At 31.7% G+C, this 26,519-nt stretch overlaps 2 protein-coding genes across 8 annotated transcripts; both read right to left on the bottom strand.

Moving 5' to 3' along the window:
* Positions 1-1,282: 1,282 nt before the first annotated feature.
* Positions 1,283-11,185, bottom strand: LOC114368720 (probable cyclic nucleotide-gated ion channel 20, chloroplastic). Of its 6 annotated transcripts, none has more exons than XM_028325953.1 (13): positions 10,952-11,185; positions 9,760-10,318; positions 8,112-8,303; positions 7,905-8,003; positions 7,203-7,340; positions 6,049-6,297; positions 5,319-5,567; positions 4,792-4,937; positions 3,049-3,126; positions 2,659-2,788; positions 2,089-2,335; positions 1,793-1,955; positions 1,283-1,552 (listed from the first exon to the last, which is right to left on the bottom strand). In XM_028325953.1, exons 2-13 carry the CDS (start codon positions 10,258-10,260, stop codon positions 1,432-1,434), a joined length of 2,313 nt encoding a protein of 770 aa, XP_028181754.1. In that variant the 5' UTR covers positions 10,261-10,318; positions 10,952-11,185; the 3' UTR covers positions 1,283-1,431. The 6 variants fall into 6 exon arrangements, with proteins under 6 accessions (XP_028181754.1, XP_028181753.1, XP_028181755.1 ...); XM_028325952.1 differs by having other exon boundaries at positions 10,922-11,185; XM_028325954.1 differs by lacking the exon at positions 7,203-7,340 and having other exon boundaries at positions 10,922-11,185.
* A 6,657-nt stretch (positions 11,186-17,842) lies between these two features.
* On the bottom strand, positions 17,843-26,342 carry LOC114368722 (probable cyclic nucleotide-gated ion channel 20, chloroplastic). 2 transcript variants are annotated; one of them, XM_028325958.1, is made up of 13 exons: positions 26,204-26,342; positions 24,747-25,259; positions 23,721-23,912; positions 23,507-23,605; positions 22,598-22,735; positions 21,914-22,156; positions 21,382-21,642; positions 21,063-21,208; positions 20,878-20,955; positions 20,264-20,393; positions 19,678-19,924; positions 19,374-19,536; positions 17,843-18,445 (listed from the first exon to the last, which is right to left on the bottom strand). In XM_028325958.1, the coding sequence occupies exons 1-13, from the start codon at positions 26,324-26,326 to the stop codon at positions 18,340-18,342; spliced, it is 2,439 nt and encodes an 812-aa protein (XP_028181759.1). In that variant the 5' UTR covers positions 26,327-26,342; the 3' UTR covers positions 17,843-18,339. The 2 variants fall into 2 exon arrangements, with proteins under 2 accessions (XP_028181759.1, XP_028181760.1); XM_028325959.1 differs by having other exon boundaries at positions 26,007-26,321.
* Positions 26,343-26,519: the final 177 nt, after the last annotated feature.

A 26,519-nucleotide genomic window follows, 5' to 3' on the forward strand; every position in this document is an offset into this window, starting at 1 on the left:
TTAGCACTTAGCAGACCCCCCATTAAAAAGGTGCGTGCTAGGAGGAATAAGAGCAGGCACAAAGGGAATTGTATTGGGTTGGTTTCTGTTATGCTCGAATTGAGGTCTGTTGAACTTGTTAATAGCTGTACTGTATTAACAAGAGATTTCAACCAATAAGAGAGAGAGTTCAATAGAGTATGTCAGAGGGTGTGTTGTTAGCATTTCCTGTATTAACAATTAGTTAGTTAGCTAGAGATCCTAAACTGAATCATAAGAGATCACTGGGAAAAATGACAGGGTATAAATAGGAGTAGAGGTTTGTTTTTTAAAGAGTTAGATTGGATTTGTAGTAGTTTTTTTTTTTTAATCAGCAAAAATTTGGAGCGAAGAGGTTTGTTTTTATAATCAGCAAAAAATTGGAGGTTGAAGGATACTCAGGACTGTAGGATTTCCTAGAGTTGTGAGAGACACCTATCTGCAGTTATTGTTTTCCATCTTCTGTTTTGAATCTGCAAGCATATTAATTCGGATTCAGGGAGAAAAGTGAGATTCAAGAAAAGTCTCAATTCTTTTCTTTCTCTCATTTGATTCCTGTTAAATTTCATGGTTGTTTCTGGCTAGATATCCAATTCTCATTTTTTTTAATTAGTTTCTTGATCTTGATGCTTAATGCATGCTTTTTAGTTGAACGTTGATTTTTTGGCTCTCTCTCCCCACAAGAGGGTGCAAGTGTGCTAGCTAAAACTGTGCTGTCCAGGATAAAAATGGGAAGATGCATAGGGGCAGGAGAAAAGGGGAAAAAGATACACTTAAAGATAACAGCTATTGTTTATTTATTTTACTATTTTTGTACTTTTTGTATTATTAATTTTTAATGTATTTTTGTATCTTTTTATTTTATATTATTACCACATCCCAAGACCACTGCCATTTCCGTGATTAAAAAAAAAAAAAAAGACATGTCACCTATTTGGTTATTTGTTTGTTGTGACATGTACATGCCTATTTGGACTTGAGCAAAGCAACAATATTCATTTTTTTTCCTTTCATTTAGTGATCTTGGCTCTAATCCTCTCTTAACATTATTGGCAGCTTTGAGGTTTTTTATTTTTTATTTTTTATTTACAAGATGAATTGAAACCTGTTGAAGTTATAAGCAAAGTGACACCGAGAAAAAAATAATATATACAATGACAATGTAAAGGTTTTTTTTTAATTAACGTGTTACAATGATAAATTTATTAATTTTTATAATAAAAGTCATTAAAAATTATTTTTAATTCGTGAATAATATAAAAACTTTTTACACTAAGAAAGCATGATTATTATTAGACTATTTACTTTTAGAAGGAACATTTGTACATGGAAATAAGTGAAACTATCGAAGATATTTTGTAATTGTACAACCTATGACAAAGTGTAGCAAATAATAAGATATTACAGTACAACCTATGACATCAATGTTTGATTTGATTGCGAGGTATTAGCACGACTTAGACGCTTCTTCCTGTATCTCCATGCAACTTGAATACGGTTTGCTGCAAGGGATCTCCAATAAGGTGATACATTCCTAACATAATACAATTATCAAATCATTATGTTAGAGCCATGGTTTTGAAAACAGAAATAATGCATAAAAAATCATACATGCAACATGCATTTCAAGGTCATTTTCCCGCCAAGGAAAAAGGATAGATTTGGTTATGTGCAATGTTGACAAGTCGAGAATAATAGAAATACAAATACAACTGACATTCATTTTTGTAAGTTGAAACAAACCCAAATACAGGGAGGAAATGAAATGAAATACCTTAGTGCTCCTAGAACATGAGGGTTCCGCAAGAATCTTGTGAAAAGAATTGTGAGTTCCTCAAGGTCTGCAGCGTGCAGTGAAAATGCCTCCACATTTGTTAAGCATCTTATTGTCCTGTTGCTCAGAAACCTCTGCCCTTGAACCCTTAATTTTTTACCATCTGCAAGAGTCAGAAAACACATTCGTAAACCATGTTTTCTCATTTTGTAGCGAGGCCAAGTTGCTTATAATTGCAACTTCTGCCAAACTCCAATTTAGCAGGCATGTTATCATTGTATCAAGTATTGCTATACCTGTGCTTACGGAAGAATGCTCAAGATACCATGTCAGAAGTTCTTCACCACAAGCATCCCCTTCAGATAAGGGAACTATAGTTCCATCATCTCCAAAGCTCTCCAATTTCCCACGTACAACAAAGACCATCTTCTCTACAAGACCACCCTGACTCAAAACTTTACTTCCTTTGATGTACGTCTTTTGTTTTAGTCTCTCACAAATGGCATCTAAGATAGGCTCATCCATCAGGGAAAAGATTCGAACCTGCAGTTTTTAGATCCTCAGAAAATTAGATTATCTTAACAGAACTTACGGGATTGTTGATATGCTTTGGCTTTTGACAAGTCGTTGTTTGATTCCATGATGAATATGCATAAAGCTTTGTCATTCAACTTCTAGTTAATTCTAGGTGGTTACAGGAAGACAAACACCTAAAGAAAAACAGAATTTTGAAAGAACACCATGGCTGAGAATAGATTTCAAAGTTCACCTAACATCTGAAGACTAAATTCCACATAAACAATTAATCATAACATTTTTTTTTAATTATTACTAATCATTTATGCCACAAATTTTCTAGGGCATACTTTTTTAACAAATTTGAAGAGATGACGTCTTATGTCTGTCTGGAGATCTTCTGGCAAATTCTCCAGAAGTATTTCTTCATTCACTCCCCTTGTTGCTGCCCAACTATATCGTTCAGCCTGACGTACTCTCCTACATGGAATATAATATTTATCAGTTGTACATAGAACCTACATAGTGATTAAATGGTGTTAGTTATTAAAGAAAACTCTAATATGCAAACAGTAACTATGTCTCATTTTCACATTAAATTGCTCATGTACTTTTTCAAGAAAAGGAGTTGTAGGAAGAGGTGGGGAGTTAACAAGCAATGAATTGAATCAACCATTAGACATAACTTTTTGAAAATGTGGGTGTCATGATTTTGAAAAGAATGAGAAAATCTCCTATACCTTCTTAGATCTTCGGGTAAGCGACGATGGCTCATCCATTGCTCAACATCACGACCTCTAAGTTGCATTTCTAGCCTCCTGTAAGTGTGATGGAAAAAAAATATATCAAGCCCATTATGACCCTTACAGAAAAGAAGGATATCTGAATGTTGGGTCATAGAGTTACACGTGTTTTGTTTGTAATTATATATTAGAGTAGAAAGGGAATTATTAGTCATAAATACAAATCAAATCCCTGATTAATGACTATCATACAAATATTAACATATATATATATTCTAATATAACCATGTGTAAAATATGTTATTTCACCACCCCTCCCCACCCCAAGATATGTCAACTGTGCTAAGCTTGTTACAAATATATTCAACCTGAGAACACGTAAGAGACTTAGTAAACATATCAGTCAGTTGATCACTAGTTAACAATTGTGATTTCTCTGGAAAGCTATTTTCTCTAAAAAAGTGACAATTGATCTACGTGTTTGGTCCTCTAATGGAAGACCGAGCTTGATGCAATATGGAGTGCAACTAGATTGTTGTAGATAAGCTTCATCCCTTGGATGCCCCCAATTTTAGTTGTTGCATTGGAGTAGTTTCCTAAGCCACGTAAGCTCACACACAATTGTTTGCCATAGCACGATATTCAACTTTTGCAATGGATCTAACAACTAGGTCTTGCTTGTTGCTCCTCCATGAGATTTGATTTTCTCCAACAAGAACACAATATTCGGAAGTAAATCTTTTTTCTGAGGGTGACCTGGTCCAGTTAGCATCAGAGTAACAAGTGATCTTTGTCCTCATATATGCATACCCAACAATCCCTATGAATGTCACAAGGGGCATTTAGAAACTAATTCACCACACTGGCAACAAAGGTGATGCTGCATCTACTGACAATGAGAAAAATAAGTTTTCCTACCAGACACCAATACCTTGTGTCTTTCCATGAATCTCGCAAACCTAGAAGAAGCTTGACATTACAATCCATAGGAGTATCACAAGGACGACAGCCAAGCATACTAATCTCTTCAAAGATGTCCAATGCATACTTAGATTGAGTAATAACATACCAAAATGTGACTAGGCTACCTCAATTCTCAAGAAATATTTAGGGGGTTGCTCCATGTAAACTTTTCCCAACAAATCATGGAGAGAATGTGAATGACGCAATTGACAAACAAGGCGAGAGCCAGTGGTAGTTAATTCAGGGGGTTGCTCCATGTAAACTTTTCCCAACAAATCATGTAAGAAGGCATTTTGAATGTCCAATTGATGGAGATACCAATGATAAATGGCAGTTATGGCATGAAAAGGGAAAACCCAAGTGATTTTAGCCACAAGGGAAAAGGTATCCACATAGTCAAGATCAAAGATCTACGTATATCCTTTAACTACCACGTGGGTTTTTAAAATAACCAGCATTGTCAACTGCTGATGCCAGGGAATTAAAACTAACAGTTTGATACAGTTACACTTAAAAGAATGGATGACATCCAGCCATCTGCATTATTTTTAAATTTTTAAATGAAAGGAATAGTAAAGAGAATTTTATTTCATGGGAAATAGATTATTTTAGTGTGTTTTATTCAGCTTATTTTGAAGAAACAAATGCTTATTTTTCTACCATTTTGAGAAAGCTTGAGGGGAAAAAAATTATTATTATCCATTTCCAAACATGCATGAAGAGCAACATTATCATCAACAATCAAGGGGTACAACAAGTGAAATCAAAAAGTTCTACCTGCGTCCAAGAGCCTGAAGAAAGTTTTGTATGTTTCCAATGAGAAGTGCAAAAAGCAAGAGTCCCAATCCTATGATGGCCATTGTAAAAAGTACTTCCCACTCAAAATAGCTTGGGGTTTGATTACCAGCCAGAGTACTGATTTGCTATCAAAGATCACAAAGGTATAATTGTTAAGGGATATCATATTAAAAACCACTATTTAGAAGTGTTTGAGCTTCTTAGATCTCAACACACACAAATAGATCAATTGATCTTAGAGGAATTAATCCTGACACACATATATCGATCTTACACACAGATAGTAGTAGCTTCATAGATAGACACACACAGACTGACATATATCAGATGAGAGTGTCAGAGATTAGAGGAAATAATCTAGAAAGGTCAATATTAGTTCATCTCATGCTCTCACTTGATATGTGGCCCCTATATATATGAATGTTAATTATTAAGCTTATTTGAATCTTCATAGATGTACACAATTAATACTGAAGAAACAAAAAAGAAAAGAAGGAAACACATACCTGGAAGCCCCAAAACAGTGCAAATACATATTTTTTGACCACCCTAGTTTCTATAGTAAGTGGTACAGCATGTACATAGATCCCATATGGAAAAGCACCGGAACTGGAATCCAAACAAGCAGTGGCATTTACATTTTTGTTCCACAGTTCTGACTGGTCAGATGCACGGTCACTGCCACAATCAATAAATGCTGAGCATCCAGTAATATTAGAATGTTGGCAGGCCTTTCGCAAGCATTGATTAACCCTCTGGAAGAAGGAAGAGGATTGAAAAAGAGAAAGTTAATAATCTAATACTACCCATCATTTACAGAATCAAATTCCTGATTCTAATTGAACAGGTCATCTAGATCCAGGGAAACATAACAATTCTGATAATTGAATTTCATGATCAATATTACAAAAGAATTAGAAGGATTAAACTGCTTATATTAAAACTTTCCAAGGTCCACCTCATGGCATCCAATTTTTTCTGAGAACACACTACTATCATAGTTTATTTTGCTTATGATTCTTGTAACATATTATCATATTATATACAACCAAATTAAAATCAGAAGCATTCAAGTGAATCAAGTAATATTTCTTCTGCTTTTTCATTTTTCACTGTGCAAGGTATTTATCCTCCTTTTTAATGCAACATGAGAACTTGAAGCAAATTATAAAATTTAGTGAGGAAGATATTTTGTATTTTTTGAAAATGGAAGCTTCAAATATCATTTTTACTCACCTGCAGACCAAAGAGGTACCAGCCAGAACCAACAACATGGCCAGATAGCATAAAAAAAAGAAGATTTATAATGAAATTTGCCCAGGCTGACTCAAATATGAATCCTGTAGGAGACTGACCAATTAGCAGAGGCAGAAACCTGAATAATCTGGGAAAATACTGCAAAAGGATTGCTGCACGCAGAAGATTTTTAGCAAAATTTGCTCCTGATATTCCCATGTACTTTCGTAGGACAAATGATATCATTATCTGCAAATATTTCATCACACATGTCATGACAAGGAATTTGAAGAGTACACAATAAATCATTAGTCTTTTTCACAAATCGAAAACCCTTTCCTTCCCCTGCTGCCTGCTTGATCTCAAGTATATGTTCATGTTCATCATCCACAGACTATTAATTCATCAGACACAATGAAAGGTTCAATCCTTGTGGTTCATTTCTATTTGAAAAAGCTGATATAGAACACTAAGCAGTTTATAAAGATAAAGATAGAAAAATGACAACAAAAATCTTCAGAGTTCTAATTGTAACAAGGTAATTGGTTGGTAACAAGGTACCATAGCCTTTATGACTAATTGTAGAAGACAGATCCCCAATTCTCTCATGTTCTAAATTAATTTCAAATTGATTACAAAATAAGTGGGCCTTTGGCATTTGTATGCTTCAAGGAGAAAGAGTTTTTGCATGCAGAGTTTGTGAGAGATGAAAACTATTTATGTGAAGGCACTTGACAATAGCAACTACAATAGTCCTATTATAGAAAACTTAATAGCTCATCACAAGAACTCCTTATTTATTTTGAATAAGAATATCACAACTAAAAACTGATATTTTGAAAGAAACAACAAAAAACTCAACTTCATATGGCAACATCAAAGACCTCCTTATTTTCTAGTAAATCAAAGATACAAAGCCACTGAAAATTCAACTGAACAGATATCACACAATATGAGTAGAGAGAAAATACCGATAAGCATTCATGTTCAATTGTAAGACTGGTACGTCTCATAATTCACATCATAAACTTTGTGCTTTGTGGCACATAAAAGTGAATACCCAAAATACTAAGTTACGATGAGCAAACTCAGCCAAGGAAATTATATAAAGAAAGTTTCCACAAAGCAAAAAAGGGAGATGGTAAGAAGTTTACCTGAGGTAGAGGCAATACAACAAATAGGTCAATGAAAAAAAAACCCTTCAGATAATTAAGAGCAATTTTCTTGGGATGATCAACTAAATCTCCAGCACCTACTACCCTTGACTCAGGAGAAACATAAGCCAACCTAAACTGTAAAGAAGCAAAAAAGACTTAAAAAATCAAAAAAACTTATTTAAGATTCAGGATACATGCACTTTTCTTTTCCTTTTGACCTGAACTAATTGTATAAAAACAAATTAAGACATACACAAATACACTGAGATGCAGAAATATATTATCAATAATGTTGAAGTCCAGCATTCCACATCATCCGAGTCAATTAATCATTTCATTCTTATCTTCCAGTTTGCTAAACATTGCAAATTGCTAACAAATTTAATGTTACTAACTAAATTAACCAACTTTCTTACAGGGTGTGAATTAGTTAAAAGAGTCTTATATTTAGGGACGGAAGTAGTATTTATGTATGATCCAACAGCAAACCTAAACCCTGTTATTCTGTAGCTAAGAAATTCTTTTGAAATATATTTGTCAGTATATTTACCTTCTCAAAACCAGAAAAATTGAATAATAAAAACTTGTTGACAAGGAAGGATCTTAATCATATAATTTAAGGTAACATCATTATATTAATATATAGGTTAGCATAAGGGAATGGGGGACTTTCTAAAAAGGTAGTTACTGAGAAATTACCTGTACAAGAATGTTAAAGAAATATATCAAATCATTAATGCTTCTAAATAAAACAAGTGTTGTTGTCATTGTCCAATTGATAGCAATACATTTATCATCCTGCACATAATGAATGGTAAAAATGTAAAATTGCAAAAAATAATAGCAGGGAAAGACTAGCTCCCATACCTAGGAAGATTTAATTGAATAAAAGGAAAATAATCACACCTTCTTCACATAGATTAAGAAAAAAAATAATGGATCAACAAAAATTGCCACCAAGCAAAAAATGGCCAAAATCTTGTTCCATTGTTGTACAAATTTTGCATGAGGATTCATAACTCCAGGAACATATGAAGAGAAGAAGGAATAAAGTTTTCTTCCAAAACCCTTGGCATCCCCATAAAGATTATTGTGGAACTGCAAACATTCAAAAACATGAACAAAAGTGCACTTGATTACGTGAAAGTGACAGAAGAAAAATGTCTACAAAAGGAAATTGAAAAGGTCGCAAGATCAAGTATAAGGATACAGAAAAGTTTGTATAGTAGCCTTCAGAATGTAAGTGTTGCATAAATAATGAAAAAAAAACTGAAATTGTTTATTGACAATACTTCTATTGCCTCTATAGTGGACAATGATATCAACAAAAGGAACAACGTAAATAGTTCATCTTGAAGACTTGAATTCAGTTTTTTTTTTAATTTTAAGAGAGTGATCTATTTTAATGTACGTGTACCTAAACAATGTAAAAAGCCTTTGTAATTTTAAAGCAAGGCAAAGAGGTCCATCTCCAAATATGGAATAAACTAAACTAATGGAAAGCAAATTCGCAATATTTGAAAAATATACGGACTTTTTAAAAAGAATTTGAAATATAGGGAATAAATAGAGCTTGACTAAAACAATAGTGATCAAATTAATAATTTAAACAAATAAAGGTCTATGTGATCAATGTTATGTATTGAATTACATTTGATATATTCCCCTATTCTATTTCAAGTTTTTTCCTATCTTCTTTGCATATTGTCAATATATTTTTCAAATCAAGGTCAAAATAACAGAAAAATTCTACAAGAAATATATATCCAGTAGGAAATGCTAGTTCACATGATCAGAGTGGTGCCTTCAACTTAGAGAACATAAGTTATTTCCTAGAAATCAGTTTCCTTCTTTTCAAACAGTATTTTTTCTTTAAAAAAATAATAAACATGTAGGAGCATCTAACCTGTTTAGAATCCCATATTCACAGTAGAAAAGCATAGTCAAATTAGTGTTTAAAAAATTTAGGAATTAAGTTACAGACTGCACATTAAACAATGTATAGTTTTAATTTTTTTTAGATTTTCCGAATTTTCTACAACATTGGCTACTTCTGATAGACCAAAATTACATAGCAGGAAAACTTTAAAACCTTGAAGCTAAATAGGGTCTTAGGACAATAAATCCACAATCTTTTATCTTGAATATAGATGTAAGTAAATAGCAATTGAAACAGAGAGCTTCTCATAGAAATATCCTTCTGATAGACCAAAAGCCATCACTATATTACTTGGAAAATATATTCATTGTATTGATTGATAATAACTGAACATAAAAGTGAAGCTGTGCATAAATATGAAAATTAAATGCTACTTAAGAACACAAAGTTACAGCATAATTCAATCAAATGTCTATAAATTATTAGATTAGTAAAATCATCTACATGAACTCCAGACTATGGTCAGAATAAAGATGATTGTACAGTGCAAAATCACATCTGTAAAATGATTTTTTTGGCTATGCAGCACATAATTAAAGTCAAGTTCAAAACATAGAATTCAACGTTCTCTTGAATTTAAGGAGAAACAAAAGTCTATTTTTGGAAGAAAAGCACCTTGGGATCAAATATAGCTGAAGTTCTCCGGGCTCTTGGCTGAGAAGCCTTGAAATAAGTGGGGCAAGTAGTACAATAAGGATCATTACACATTCCAAGTTGCCCAGACCTCATTAAGTGCTCATTCTTTCTATTGTAGTCGTTATCCCAATGATTTTCATCTGTGCCATTGAAAGTAGAAAACTTTTCTGTCTTGCTCTCCACTACTTTGGTTCGTGTCGCAACTATATTCTGTCGTGAAAGATTTCCAGTTCCATTGGTAGCATACAGTGGACCACTCATCTGCACAAAGGGGGTTTTTCTCACACTACGAAGTGGACCAGTATGTCCCACAAGACTAGTTTCTTTCTCATATGATTCCAAGGAGGCCATAGGAATAGAAATTGAAGCACTTTGTGTCCTAGATACAAGCCTTCGGAAATTAGAATCCACAACTTCATCAGATAGTTGAGCATGTGTTTCTGACAGCATTGGCACCTCATCTTTTTCAAAATGAGCCATGTTTCCTAGATGATTCTCCAATTTTTATGAAACTAGCAAAACATCAATGTATACATTTCTGCACCATATCATCAATTTTAAAGCAAAACAATCCAATTTAGCTCGCAACTTGAAAAGAGAAAGCATAATTTTTTGTTAAAACAAACAGTAAATGAAAAGCCAAAGACTATATTTGTTCCCAAGTGACAGTCAAATGGAACTCAATGCATCCTCATGAGGAAGATCACTGTTCTCAAGTGGCTGAGAGTCCAATTTGGCTATGCGGCATGTAACTGTTGAAAATCAGAATTAATATTTTGATTCCAGTATTAATTACAGTTTATATAGGGATATTATCTTTTTTTCTCGTTAAAATAAGGATATTATCTTTGATTTATAGGAAACAGAATATTCTTCTATTTATGTATAATTAATGCAATTATCCCATATAAACACGCATCTTCCGATTGACTGCTTGTGTTCAAACTTGAAATTTAACAAATAATAACCAAATTATAAACAATATGAAGCACTATAAACTATGATAGTGAAGAATTGCAACCGGGGTTATGAATCAGTTGAAGAATTCCAGTATAATGCAATGACTAATGAGCCTAAGTTATAAGAAAAAAATGCCATGAACAAGGAACAATAATAAAGAGAAGCAAGAGAGAAAACAAACCCAGAAGGAGCAAGAGAGTGAAAACCCCACCAAGAATTCAAGTTGAAGAATGCATTTTTGAGAGCTTGGTGATCATGGTGGAAAGTGAAGTTGAGTTGAGAAGATAAATAAAATGAAGTGTGAAAGAAGTATATATAAATACCAACAAGGCAACAACCTCGTGAGAGAGAATTGAAATTGTGCAGAGGGAAAACTTTTTTTAGTTTTTGACTAAGTCACTTGTGTGAGAGAATTGAAATTGTCAGTGGGTGTCGTATGTTTTACCTTGAACATACAAGAGCAGACATAAAACCTCTGTGTGTATGTTCATGTTTTAATTAATTCTTTTATTTTCGAGCAAAAAAAAAATATGATAAATTTATTTCTCCATTAACTTTCCTTCCTTATCATTAATGAAAAATATATGTGACATATTCAAGTATAAATTTGTCGATATTTTACACATTTATAAATAAAAATAAATATTTACTTAAAATATAATTTAATTTTTATCTTTTCTCTTTTTTAATAATTGTAAGTATGACATTATAATAAATATTTAAAAAAAAATAGAAAAGTAAACATAAATTAAAACAAATATAATAATAAGCATAATATTGATTAATAAGCATAATATGTGTGTTATTTTCAAATTTATAGTCTAAGAACATTAAGCAGAGACAAAATCAAGTTGAATCTTATTTTTTTTAAGGATTAATTTAATGGTTGTTATTTTGTTTGAGTTTCATTTTTGGTGAAATACTATCACAATAAAAATTTTCAGATCAATAAGTAGATTATGCTTATCAATCAATATTATGTTTATTAATCAATATTATGTTTATTATAACTTATGTTTCATTTCCTATTTTTTTAAGTGTTTATTGTAATGTTATACTTACAATAATTAAATCTTATCTCTTTTTATCTATCCTTTTTATTTATAATTTTAAATTATCATTTTTTTAAAATGTCAAAAGTTAAATATAATCTTATCTCACAGCATAAACTATTTATCATAAATATAAAATACAATTTATTTATTTCAAAATATTTATTTATTAAAAAAATTAGTTATAATATAATAATATTTATATTTAAAAACATTTATTCTAATAAGCTAAAACATTATTATACGAGATGCAAAAAAAAAAAAAATACTATTATACGTCTGTATTTGAAAGTCAGGTTTTGATTCATTCATAAAACGAGTTGTTTTTAAGTGACTATCATCATATATATATATATATATATATATATATATATATATATATCATTAAAAAAGTAAGTTTAATTTTTGTATATTAATCTGAGCACAACTCATCGCAACAGAGCCAAAATATCGTAATCAATTTTCACAAGAACCAATGTTAGAAACAAAGAAAACAAACAGAAAATGAAATAATCCACTCAAGCAATCATGCTCAATTGCTAATATTAGGAATCATACCAAACTCAATTAATAAAATAATCCCAACACCAAAATAAAAAAAATACCCACCCAACTGAGCAGAAAATGAAAAGAAAAGTAAAAGAGTAAACGGCTAAATGAAAATAAGTTGTAAAATATTTTGTATTATTAATGGAAATTATTTACATATAATTTTTTAAATAATTATTATAAAGATGAACAACTTTAATTTATTTATATATATATATATAATAGTTTAGGTATTTAACAAATAGGGAAAATTATTCTAATACTAGTTTTGCAAATAATTATTATAAAGATGAACAACTTTAATCTATATTATTAGAATAAAGTCTTACACATAGGGAAAATTATTCTAATACTATCTCCAAATATCTCGCAGCCACAACAAAGACTCACCAGAACTACTAGTTTTGCACTCCTAGAAAATAAAATCGACTATTTTATTATAAAATCGAATATTAAATTATGCCATTTTTATTATTGTTGAAAAGAAACTGCATTTACACACTGGGTCGTTGGCAGGCCTGCAAAGTGATAACAATATCTTAATTGTGAATTGAAGCCTTTGAAGAAAGAAGGCATCATCGTCATGCGTCACCTCTTAAATTAATGCATTGAATTTGGGACAGTGACGTTATTTCAATGGTTTAGACATTTAAATATTGTAACCACAAAATATCTGGTCAAAACATGCTCAGAACCTTGACGTAAAATTATCATTTTTATATGTTACAAATAAGAATGGTAAATGGTAAAATCAAACATAAACAAGTTTATTTTATTGATTGATTTCGCTCCAAAAGTTAAAATAAAATAAAATAAGATATCCCTTTCCTCACCCCAATCTTTGGGGTTGACCAAATGATAATAGTCCAAGGGCAAATTTGTGCTTGACAATTGGAGTCTCTTCAGTACAGGGTCAGAAAATGGAAAATGCAATAAAATTACAAAAAGAACACTTTAAATATGTACACAGTTGGAATCAACTATAACAGTGTAAGAATTCCAGTTTTACACCAATGCTAGATATTAGTTTTAATTCAATGAAGCATGTTTTATATATACATTACTGCTTTTAATATAAAAAAATTGTGAACAATAATATAATTGTAAGTAAACAAAATTATAAATAATAAATTTCTGCATGCAATAATGTGTCATGTTGATCAAATATTGTTCCCATTCAATGAGCTGTAACTATGCGAGCAGCTAGCTTAGCTATATGATTGGACTCAAAAAACCACTCTGTGTCTCCACGGGAAAATTGAAACAAACTCCTAATAAAGTTCAATGATAAACTAAAAGGAAACTCACAAGTGAAGTGTGACACTTTTTTCTGTTCAATAATGTGAGTCCTACACATCTTGCGGTTTGCCTTATTTAGAACATGAGTCCTAGAAGAAGGAACCAAATGCCCTTAAGTTGGTTTGCCTTTGCAATGTGTTAATATACTCACTTTTTCAATTTAATTTCTTCAAAAGAAATTCTAGCAAAAAAAATGAAATTATGAGATTCTAGAAGAAGTAAGTAGAATATGAATCACATGGATGCATTGACACTCCAATCATAATGATGATAAATTTTCAAGTGAAATAATCACCAAAATCATGTTCCATCTGTAGGTGAAGCCACTCCTTCAGCTGAGAAGTAAAATTTCCACGACGACAAGAAGCGCAACTAAGTGCCTAGGTTTTCCGTGATTACAATGTCATTGTCATGAGGTGTACTAAATAGTACAAAGGTTATCCTTTTAAAAGGAAATTGGTGTCCCATTTTTTCTCCTTGAAAATTAGCTTCCAAAAACTTTCTAAAATATGTTAAATTTTTAATCCATTCAAAAAAGTATTTTTAGGAATGTTGAAATTTCAACACATTCAGAAAAGTAGTTTTAGGAACATTATATTTTAAAAAAATATATAAAAAAGAGGTATGTTAATAAAATTGAGGGGTATACATAATAATTATCTTTTTAGGAAATAACGAGACTTGTGGTTTTCTCCCAGTGTTGCAATCACTTCTAACTATTTTTCACATTCAAATCTTTTGTTGGTAATTGCTTCCTGCACCTCCAAATTCACTTCCTGCAATCTAATCCAGAAGATAATGAATTACCTTCCGGATTAGGTAATTATTACCTTCCGGATTACATTCTGAAAAAATTAATCCGTAATGTGAAATTACATTTTGGATTGTGCTTTCCAGAAGGTTAAAAATGTGCAGGAAGCATATCTGGAGGTGTAAGAAGAAATTACCAAAGTTCTGTAATGGGCTTGGCCCAAAATCAAGCCTTTCTTGATTCCACACACATCAACTGTCATAAACGGCTAAAATAATCATCCATTGTTTCATTTATCATAAATCTAAAATTTAATTTATATGTTAAAAAATATACATTTATTATAAATTTTAATTATAATATAATTTATACATTTAAAAATACTCATTATAAATTTTAGTGATATAAAGTAAACATTTATTTTGTGCCATGCATAGGTTAAAATATTAGTATTAAATATAAATAATTGCTTCTTACTTCAATACCAGTTTGAAAGCTTCCAAGTGAGAAGTCAAAACCTTGATTCCATCAAGTTTATATTTACAGCAGCATTTGTGAAAGCCACTTAAAAACACAATATAGAAAGCCTTTGCTTTACTTTTTCTATTTGTCTTACTTTGTTTTGTTGTCTCTTAGGATTTGATGAAGTAAGAAGGAGCTACCAAATATTGATTGTGATAGTTACATACAAGTCTTGTCAATACTTATAGTAAAAAATTATAATTTATTTTACATTTAAAATATATAACAATAATAAATAGAAAAAAATATATTTGTGTATTTGAATACACGTTTTTGAAGTAACAAATTTTTTTGTAAAGAATGTATTATGTATCCACATCAAGATCAATTTCTGCTATTAACTCTTTGATGAATGAAACTCTAAAAAATAAATACTCTTTTTACTTTTTAGATCTAAAACTAGGCTTGAACTTTTTTTATTTTATGTGTGGTACACTTTGCTCTCAGGGTATGCCTAAACTAGATAGAAAACCCAATTAGCTATTTTTTTTATAAAAAAAAACGAGTCATTTAAAAATTAGACAAACAAATTGAACAAAAGAAATTAGATAACTAAATCGAACCTAAATAATAAATTAGAAAACCAAAAACTAATTTAACCTTTTTTTGTTACCATGTTTATTGATACAGAGTATTTATTGATTTTATAGTATGATTCTTTTTTCCAACCACATTTTTTTCACTCATAAGGCTAGAACTCAAGACTTTACATAAAGTATTGATTGTCAAAAATTTAATAATCATTTTTGACAACTTGTTGGTAGCTAATATTTAAGTTTAGCTTGTTACTCTAGTTAATCATTTTTGTTTTATTAAGAGGGAAGTCAATGATAATTGTTATGCATACGTAATTTGTGTATTTAAATAACATAGTAATTATCTAATTTTTCTCTCTTTTAATGCTTCTTTTGGGTTAAAACATTATGAATTTAGCTTCTCTAAGTTTTTATCCAATGGATGCTAAAGGTAGTTAATTTATAGTGTTTTAGTTGTATTTTTTTGTAGAATTACACACCAAAAGACAGAAGATGATTGAAGAACTGGAGCAGCACGCTCAATGCGTCAACAATTGTTCAATGTGAGGAGCCAACTTCGAGGCCGATTTAGCGTGCATCTGGCGGCTTAGCGCATAGTTACTTATGCTAGTTGGACTTTGCATGTGCGTTCAACGTGCACATGCAAGCTTATCGCACAATCAATATTGAAAAACATGACCGTGTTGCGTTTTAAAGGGGAAAAAGAGGGAAACTTAAAAGAAAAAGCACTTGGGACCAAATATGAGAGCTAAGGCACAAGAGAAGAGAGAAAACCCCTCACTTGGGGACCTTTTCCTCCATTTTCTTTCATTCTCTTCCATGTCTCTTGTTTCCTTCTTGTATTTGTAAGCCTCTTGTGACAATAAGAGACTAAACCATCAATTGTTGGGAGCTCAGTAACCAAACACTCTTGATGTAATGATTTTAACTATCTATTTAATGCTATTTCGGTATTATTGTTTCTTTTCTGTACTTATTATCATGTTTATGGTTTGATGACCCATGCTCATGTAGTGTTATAGGGTTTATGCATTGGAAAATGTTTATATCCTAAGAACTTGACAAGAGCATCTAGGTAATTCATGTCTAGGGATAAAATGGTATTATTTAGCCTTATTTATGCATCTTTATTCTTAAAGCAAATTATTAGATGTAGCTCTTAAGAGATTAAGAGTGAAATTAGGTAATTTAGGTTGTTTCACATGAGGGATCATAATTATGGTAGGTTAGCGAATGAAGATAATAATCGGAATAACGTTAAATAGTAAAAAATTCTTAATGTTGCATCAACAGTAGTTTTGGTAGGTTAATCCTTAGCAAGTTCCGTAATCATGCTTCAACCGAAAACTCACCCTCGAGTGTTTGTGTTCTATCTCTTTAATGTGTTATGCTTAATTATCTTTATTTATGTCGAATTTTACATTTCTATATCATTATTCGACCAATATCAAATTTAATTCATTATTCGCTTAAAATTAGACATATACAAACTCCAAGTACAGGAAAAAATTATGTGGACTCAACACTCGGTCTTACCATTTAAAGTATTACTTGAACGAATTGATGCACTTGTCAAGGAGTTAACAATCAATCATTTTTTATAGGTGTCAAACTCTACTAATTTAATTGATGAATTAAAAGTCTATATTAAATATATTATGTCTATAATTTTTTGCAAAAAAATAAAATCATTTAATACTTTATTAAATAAATTTAATTTAATGTATAATATACGTTTTAAAAATATAAGAATATTTGTAAACTTTTTAATTAAATATATTTTACCTAATAAAGTTACTCAATATATATGCAAGAAAATAAATCTACATGAATTGCCAAAAATAAATTTATTTATAATCACGTAATAATTTAAAAAAATATAGTTTATAAAAAAAATATCACATAATATTTGTATTTTAAGTTTAATAATCAACATTTGTTATTCTTAAAAGCATCTTCGGTGTGCATTGCTTAATGAGTTTTTTACTTTAAGACGTTGCTTAGTTTTTTACATCATTGAACAAGATCTACATTAGTCAAGTTAAATTGTTTAAAATTAAACATCATTACTTTTGTAAGCAATAATTGTTTAGAATTAAAAAATGTGAAATTATTTACATGGTCATCTAACTTTATTTTGGGTTGCAATTTGTTCCCTTATTTATTAAAAATGGTAAAATAGTCCCTTAAGTGATTATTCTATAGCACACTGCCATGCTCATCCTTTTTTAAAATCCAATTGTTTTTAATTTTGGAACACGATTTTGAGTCTTTTTATGATTGATTCAAAGCGTAAAACTTATTCCATTAAATTCAATTAAATGAAAATCATAAAATCCAATTGGTATTCAAACTAAAAAGTGACATAAACAATATAAAAAATCACATGAAAATTGAGTCTCATAAGCAACATTTTGATTGATTATGAAATATTTTTCAGGTTTATTGTTGCAAGGTTAAATACTTAATGAATGGCTAATTCTCCTCATCTCACAATTATTAAAATCTTCTCTGCCAACTGATAGTAACTGACAGCTTGACCAATCATCTCTCAATGCTAACTGTTGTTGCTGTCATGACAACATCAACAACAGCAATACAGCATTGACAACCAAACTCCCATAATTCCTAGCACACTTTAATTAATTTGCTTCCTAGTATACACCCTCTTAATTGGGGATGTGCCATAGCATTTCTCATTTTCAAAATGCAAGGTATTGAGTGTAGACACAATAAACTTGGAGGTGGAATTAATTTACCCTTTGTTGTTTTAATTAAAAATGGACACCTTTGTATGTGGTAACAACCTAGTGAATCTACTACTATATTGGGTTGAAGATCATAAACACTATCAAATCAAATATAAAAGTGCAACCCACGACCTCAATGTTTAATCTGATGGTGAGGAATTAACACGACTTAGACGTTTCTTCCTGTATCTCCATGCAACTTGAATGCGGGTCGCAGCAAGGGATCTCCAATAAGGTGACTCATACCTAAAGTAACACAATTAGCAAATGATTATGAAAATCATGGCTTTGAAAACAGAAATGGAGCTTGCTACGAGTGAAAAATCACAAACTTGTTAGATGTTACTAGCTACATGTGGTTTGAATAACTTTTCGGTACCTATATGATTGTTTTGTTTAGCCATCTTAAACTTTTTTCCTGTTTTGGGTCTAATAGAAATTTGTTTCATTTTAGGCATTACTATTTCAATTGTAAGCTTTTGGATAGGTCCTTTTTTTAATATTGGAAGATTTTCATTTTAGTTTATACTATAGAAACATCAAGTTTTTTTTTTTTTTCAATTTCTGTTAGCCATATCATCACTTAACAAGGACGCAAATTAAATTGAAACAAAATTTAAAAGGACCAAAATAAGAAAAAAAAGTTAAGGGGACCAAAAAGAAAACAACCTATGTTATAAGACGAAAAAGTTATTTGAGTCAGCTACATATTTACTAACGGCATTTCTTCCACCCCGTCCTCTTTGTGAGGTAAAAGATGCCCAGATTTTATACCATACCTGATATCTCACCATTTATTTTCGTTTTCAAATATGCAACATAATTGAAATGGATGGGCTTTAATGACAACGAATTGAGAATTAAGCTATGTAGCCAAGGAAGAAACATAACAGAACAGAACCCTTCATGGAAGGCATATATGGTTAACAAAAATAAAATAGCACAAACTTAATATGCTGACAAACCCCTCATTAATGCCATGGTGAACTCAGAAATAGAATATATAGAAAAGTTATAATAGAACTAACATGTTATGTGAGAGGGATTTATGAGTATAAAATGTGTAAAAGTATTATTACTGGTTTATTTATGTTCATTTATTTAAGTCATAAAATGCCAAGAAGATTAAGCAGCAATATAAATCCAGATAGATACAAGAAGACAAGGGATCAACCTTAGAGCTCCTTGAACGCATGGACTCCGCAAGAATCTTGTGAAAAGGATTGTGACTTCTTCAATGTCCGAAGCAGAGAGTGAAAATGACTCCACATTTGTTAAGCACCTTACTGTCCTGTTGCTAACCAATCTCTGTCCTGGAAGCCTTACTTTTCTACCATCTGCAGGAGAGATCAAATTGTTGAACCATGCTGTTTCTTATATTTTGTACCGGCCAGGTTGTTAATTATTGCAACTCCTTCTGGTCTACTTTAAAATATTAATTAACAGGCATTTTTCCATTGCTTCAAGTATTGATATACCTGTGCTGACTGAAGAATGCTCAAGATACCATGTCAGAAGTTCTTCACCACAAGAATCCCCTTCAGATAGAGGAATTCTAGTTCCATCTTCTCCAATGCTTTCCAATTTGCCACGCACCACGAATACCATCTTCTCTACTAGACCACCCTGACTTAGAATTTTACTTCCTTTGATGTATGTCTTTTGTCTTAGTCTATCACAAATGGCATCTAAGATAGGTTCATCCATCAGAGCAAAAAGCCGAATCTGCAGATAATTCAGATCCTTGGATTATGAACGCAAATTGTTACAAATTATAAAAGCAAATTAAATCATCATTATAAAGAACTTTTAGGGTTGTTTGACATGCTTTGGATTTTGGTGTATCATGGTTTAAGTTTCATGATGAAGATGGATAAAACTTTTCCCTTTCAATTTAAACTTTTATCCAAACCTAGCAACTTACCCAGTAGAGACCTAATGAAAACAAAATTTTAAATGAATCAGTGTCCGAGATTCTGAAGCTTGCCTTACATTTAAACCTCAAAATTATAATCCACTTAAAGAGTAAGCATGATAAATTAGTGTAATTATTTTAGTGCATACTTTCTTAACAAATTTGAAGAGATGACGTCTTATGTCTCTCTGAAGATCTTCTGGCAAATTCTCCATAAGCATTTCTTCATTCACCCCCCTTGTTGCAGCCCAATTATACCGTTCAGCCTGTCTTACTCTCCTACATCACAGACATATTATGTATTAGCTGCACACCAGATGATCCATAATTTCATGTTTCATGATACCTAAATTAAAATGGAAGTAGTGGACATAATACTATTTTCTAAGCATTGAGGCCTATAGACATGTAATGTTATAGGAAAGTTAGTTGCTCCTCATAAATGTATACTAGATTAACATTCATGTGATGCAGTTATATTAAAAAAAGAATTTAATATTTAAAAATTTGAATTATGTATTAATATATTAACAAATTATTTTCGTCAGAAAGATATTAATGAAGATTTAAATTTTAAATTGATTGTAATAATTTATAACTTTGAGTTGAGTAATCAGATGTTAATGAATTCATTCTGTCAATAAGATATTAATGAATTCATTTTTTTTTTTGTGAAAGATGGCCATAGTAAAAAGGACTTCCCACGGTGACATCTTCTCTACTAGACATTAATATAATTTCAAATATTAATTTTAATTTATACCTTCTTAGATCTTCTGGTAAGCGCCGATGGCTCATCCATTGCTCAACATCCCGGCCTCTAAGTTGCATTTCCAGCTTCCTGTAAAAGGGATAAAAGAAAACATATCCAGCATGTTGCAACAAAAGAAACATTAGAACTAGACTATCAGAGTTTAATTAAAACTTGGAGCATTAGTTAAGTTCTACCTCCGCCCAAGAGCCTGTAGAAAGTTCTGTATGTTTCCAATAAGAATTGCAAAAAGCAAGAGTCCCATTCCTATGATGGCCATAGTAAAAAGGACTTCCCACACAAAATAGCTAGGTTCTAGATTACCAGCTAGAGTACTGATTTGCTGTATCAGAGATCATCCAGGACATAACTGTTAGAGATATCAAATCATTCATGTGGCTGCTTTAGTATTTATGAGTGTTAGTACAAATCAGAGTTTCTATGACATAATAGCAAGGAGTTCAACTTTTATATAGTTGCTACAAAAGGAAGCGAAAGAAAGAGAGAGATGCATACCTGGAATCCCCAAAAAAGAGAATACACATATTTATTGACAATGTTAGTTTCTATAGTAAGTGGTACAGCATTCTCATAAATCCCGTAAGAGAAACCATCAGGAGAGGGATCCAAACAAGCAACGGCATCGGTATTGTTGATCCACTGATCTGATCTTAAGCTAGGCTGATTCTTTCCATGGCCACGTCCACAATCAATGAACTTCATGCATCCAGGTATATTGGAACTATGGCAGGCATCCCGCAGACACTGGTTAACCCTCTGGAAGAGGGAAAAGGAAGAAAAGGAGAAAGTAAATTGAGTGTTAACTTTGATTGACTGAATTAAATTCCTGATTCTAACTGAACCACTCATCTTTCAAGCATTCAATGAAACGTAATATATTTTGTAGTTGAATTTCATTTCCAATATTGCAATAACAATTAGAAGAATATCAACTATGGAAGCTGAGAATTTACTGGACATTATCATATATAGGGAGGATAAAATTTGATTTTTTTTTTAAAGTTCAATGCTATATTATATCCCCCACCTGAAGACCGAAGAGGTACCAGCAAGAGCCAACAACATGACTAGCAAGCATAAAAATGAGAAGGTTTATAATGAAATTTGCCCAGGCTGACTCAAATATGAATCCTGTGGGAGATTGGCCAATTAGCAGTGGCAGAAACCTGAATAACTTGGGGATATATTGCACTAAGATCGCTGCACGGAGAAGATTCTTGGCATAATTTGCTCCCTCCAAGGAATTTGGTAGGACAAACAATATCATTATCTGCACATAATTCACTACACGTCATGAAAAGGAGTTTGGTGAGTACACAAGCTCATGGTAGCTTTATACTTTACAGAATGAAAACCATTCCCTTGCACTGCAACTTATACTTGCTGTGAAGCACATGCTAATATCCGCAGACAAATGACTCCTCAGAATGAAACATAGAAAGGAGAAACCAAACTTGATCATGCATGATAAGTTGAGATGACAAGAAACATTTATTTTCAAATCTAATGATCACCAGAAAAAGGAGAGAGAAAAAAAAGTACTATTGATATTCAGATGTTAGGGAAACATATCACATAATTCAAAAATAGAAATTGGGTGGCATTTACAAATGGATATCTGAAATACTAAATCTAGATGAGGAAACTCAGTACAGAAAAATAAAATGAAAACAACTTCCATAGGGAGAAAGGAAAACAGGAAGAACTTTACCTGAGGAAGAGGAAATACAACAAATAAGTCAATAAGGAAATAACCCTTTAGGTAATGAAGAGCAATCCTCTTTGGATGGTCAACCAAATCTCCAGCACCAACCACCCTCGACTCACGAGAAACATAAGCTAACCTAAACTGTAAACAGGCAACTTCATAGAGTTATTTAAGATTTAAATTATGAAAAGGCAGCAATTAGACTAAATAAACTTAATCGTATTACGTTCAAAAAAAAAAAAAACTTAATCGTATTAAAGATTCAGGTGAGTTCTCTTTTTCTTTGTTTTTCCTTTTGAACTTAACTAATAAACAACAACAAAGCAAGACACACACAAGTACTTAATACTATCAATAAGGATATATAGTCCAGTCTATTTATCATTTATGTCTATTAATCGTTTCAATTTTCATATTTTCTTCCAGCATAATATATATAAGTTAATTGACACTTAACACTATGGTTTATTTATCAGCAAATAATATATACTCTTGGATTTGTAAAATGGAGGAACAACCCATATATCTGATAGCATATATGGAATAATTGTTTTAAATGGAGTGAGGTTAAGTGAAATTAAGGATGGGTGAATAAACATGATATTAGAGATACTTTCTGAATGGGATAGTAACATTCTATTTGAATGGAATGAACTTCCTTTGCTTTGGCTTATATGAAACTAAAGCCTCTTATAATGAAGCTAGAAATCTCTTCTGAAATACATGCACCAGAATATTTACCTTCACAAAACTAAGAACACAGATCAATAGAAACATGGAATCAATGACAGAGCTTGACTATATTTTTCAAATGAAAAATAAGGTATCATTCTATGATTATAAGGATTTGCACAAACTAAAAGCAGGGGGAAGGAGAAGGAGTTAAAGAGAAGGTAGTTAATGAGAAGTTACCTGGAGAAGAATGTTAAGGAAATAAACAAAATCAGTCACACATCTAAATAAAACAAGTGCTGTTGTCAAAGGCCAGTTGATAACAATACATTTATTATCCTGCATATAATTAACAGGAAAAATGAAGAGTAAATATTTGCAAATAGTAAAAGGGAAAGATGAGTGACTAGAACTTGCAATATTTTCTATTTAAATGATAGGAAAATAATCATACCTTCTCCACATAGAGTAAGAAGAAAAATAATGGATCCACAAAAATAGCAATCAAGCAAAAAATGGCCAAAAATTTGTTCCATTTTTGTACGACTTTAGCATGAGGGTTCATAACTCCAGGAACATACGAATAGCAGAAAGAAAGAAGTTTTCTCACAAAACTCTTGGCATCCCCATAAAGAGCATTATGGAACTGCATTCAAAATATAAACAAAAGTAGGCTTGGTTATGAGAAAGTAAATGTTAAAGACACATGTCTACAAAAAGAAATGGAAAATATTATAATAAGATTAAAGATAATGATACAGTAAAGCTTGCAGTAGATTTTAGAAAATGAGTATTGGATAAATAATTAGACAGCTAAAAGTTGTCAATTGACATCACTTTGATTGCCCCTCAAAGGGAACAAGGATAACAACAATAGTAATAGCTTGAACAGTAGAAAAACAATGTGCATTGATACAACTTGAAAATACGAATTTTGTTAAGAGTACAGTAATAAGGAAAATCTTGAGGATTTGAGAGTGGTTTCTTGTAATGTACCTAGATTAAAGGGTATCAGGATCATATGATAGTTCTTAATACTACTATTAATAGACCTATAGTCAGAGTAAGGCACTACAAATTAGTAAATTACACTGTTCAACAACCAGATCCCCTAATCTGTTACCTTCATACAAATATCAACCACCCCTAACCCTGACCTAAACTTCTAGCTTACAATATTGTTAAACTGACTCTTGTGTTACATTAGTTTGGTTCTTGCTAGTTCCTGGCCCCATCCTCTTCTTCCTAACAAAGACATGTTTTATTACTGGCCTACTACCAATAGCCTACTTAAAATTTGTATAAGTACAATTCAACCAAATATCTACAAATTATTATGATAGCATAGTGAATTCCTGATCTTCATCACAATCAAGGTCTATAAAATGAAAACACACATCTAAAGTAAATTTTTTGTCTATGCACTAAATAATTGAAGGCAACTTAAATTATAGTCTATTTCAGGATGAAGGACAGAAACCTTTGGATCCCATCTAGTCGAAGGTTTTGGATTTCTTTGCTGAGAAGCATTGAAGTAGGTAGGGCAAGTAGTACAATAAGGATCATTGCACATTCCCAGTTGCCCAGACCTTAGTAAGTGTTCATTTTTTCTATCATAGTCATTATTCCAGTAATTTGAACCTGTGTCACGGAGAGTAGCAAAATTATCTGTCTTTCTCTCCTCTGCTTTGTTTCCAGATACAATATGCTTCTGCAGAGGATTTCCAGTTCCAGTGGTAGCATATAATGGACCACTCATCTGCATAAAGGGTGTTTTTCTCTTGCTCTGAAGTGGACCAGTATGTCCCACAAGGCTAGTTTCTTTATCATATGACTCCAAGGAACTCATAGAAATAGAAATTGATGCACTTTGTGTCCTGGTTACTGTCCTTCGAAATTTAGCATCCAAGGGTTCATCATATGGTTGTGCATCTGTATCTGAGAGCATCAGCAGCTTGTCATTTTCAAAATTAGCCATGCTTCCTTGATAATTCTGCATTTTTTTCATGAATTTAGCAAAACATCCAATACATAAGTTTCTGTGTCATATCAGCAATTTTAAATCAAATACTGCAATTTAACTTGAAATGTGAAAAGGGAGAATATAAATTATAAAATAGTAACTAGAAAGTGATTAGTGATTTAGTGCAGTATGAAAAAAAAACAAACACTAATATACTGTACAGCAGTAACACAACCAGATTGATATTGATGCAGCATAGGGGTACCGGTATTATCTTTCCCTTGCACTTATAATCCAAATTGATTCTTAACCAAATCTCAATTGGCAGCAATTTATTTTCCAGATGACGACTTCTAAGTTCTAACATTTCGGGACCATAAAACAGCAATAAGATAATGAGGATTTGTAATCATACAACGATTAAACGGAGTAGCTATTCTAGTTTTGCAACTTACCAAAACAAATAGTGAAATATAGTTATGAAGTTAGGATCTCCCCCATACTATCATTCAAGATAAAAGTAATGAATTCCCTTATGTAAAATCCTCTGGAGCTTGAAAGAAACCAATTAGGGAACCACTTACCAAAACCTATAGTACAAAAACTTAGCATTCCAACATGCATTCCAAAAACTTAGCGCACACACACACATTACTGTATTATATAGCATTCAGAAATAGCAATTAACTTTGGAATCAGTGGAAGAATTCTAGCCCGATGTAAAGGCAATGATCAAGCAATAATCAAGGAAAACAACAACACACAGAATTCAGAAACCTGTTGGGAAGCGGATTTCCCAGTGAAGAGTCAAAACTCTACCCCCCCCCCCCCCCCCCCCCCCCCCCAACCAGCTTTTTTTGCACCAAATTAAGTGGAAGACTGCATTTTTTAGAGCTTCTTCGTCATGGGGGCACTGGAGAGGAGATTCTCACAAAAGGGTAAGAACAAGATGAGAAATGAATAGAGTCAAATACCAAACTGAGAGCTGTAAGAGTGAAAATCTGTATTGTGAAGACGAATTTTTTGAAAGAAAGTTGGAATTGGATTGCAAGTCTATTGGTTGTTGGAATGATATGTTGGAGCGTTGGAATGTGCATTACGGCATAAAAACATATAAAGACCTTTCTTTTTCTATTTCACTTGAATTTATGTACAATACTATTAGTAAAAATTCACGATATTACGACATTATTTTATTTTATTTTATTTATTTATTAATATAATGTGTTGATGGGGTGAAATCTTATTAAATAGTATTTGCGTAAGAAAAATTATGCACATAAAAACACA

Source organism: Glycine soja, chromosome 9 (assembly GCF_004193775.1).
Source record: "Glycine soja cultivar W05 chromosome 9, ASM419377v2, whole genome shotgun sequence".
Classification (NCBI taxonomy): Eukaryota; Viridiplantae; Streptophyta; class Magnoliopsida; order Fabales; family Fabaceae; genus Glycine; species Glycine soja.

Coding starts and splice junctions, on each gene's coding strand:
- LOC114368720 (XM_028325953.1), bottom strand. CDS start 10,260: ATGGCTCATTTTGAAAAAGATGAGGTGCCAATGCTGTCAGAAACACAT. Junction 7,341..7,904: donor TCTTTAACATTCTTGTACAG/GTAATTTCTCAG, acceptor GCTTCTTTACAG/TTTAGGTTGGCTTATGTTTC. Junction 2,789..3,048: donor TTACCCGAAGATCTAAGAAG/GTATAGGAGATT, acceptor TATTCCATGTAG/GAGAGTACGTCAGGCTGAAC.
- LOC114368722 (XM_028325958.1), bottom strand. CDS start 26,326: ATGCACATTCCAACGCTCCAACATATCATTCCAACAACCAATAGACTT. Junction 21,643..21,913: donor GGTACCTCTTCGGTCTTCAG/GTGGGGGATATA, acceptor TCCCTCTTCCAG/AGGGTTAACCAGTGTCTGCG. Junction 19,925..20,263: donor TCTTCAAATTTGTTAAGAAA/GTATGCACTAAA, acceptor AATTATCTGCAG/ATTCGGCTTTTTGCTCTGAT.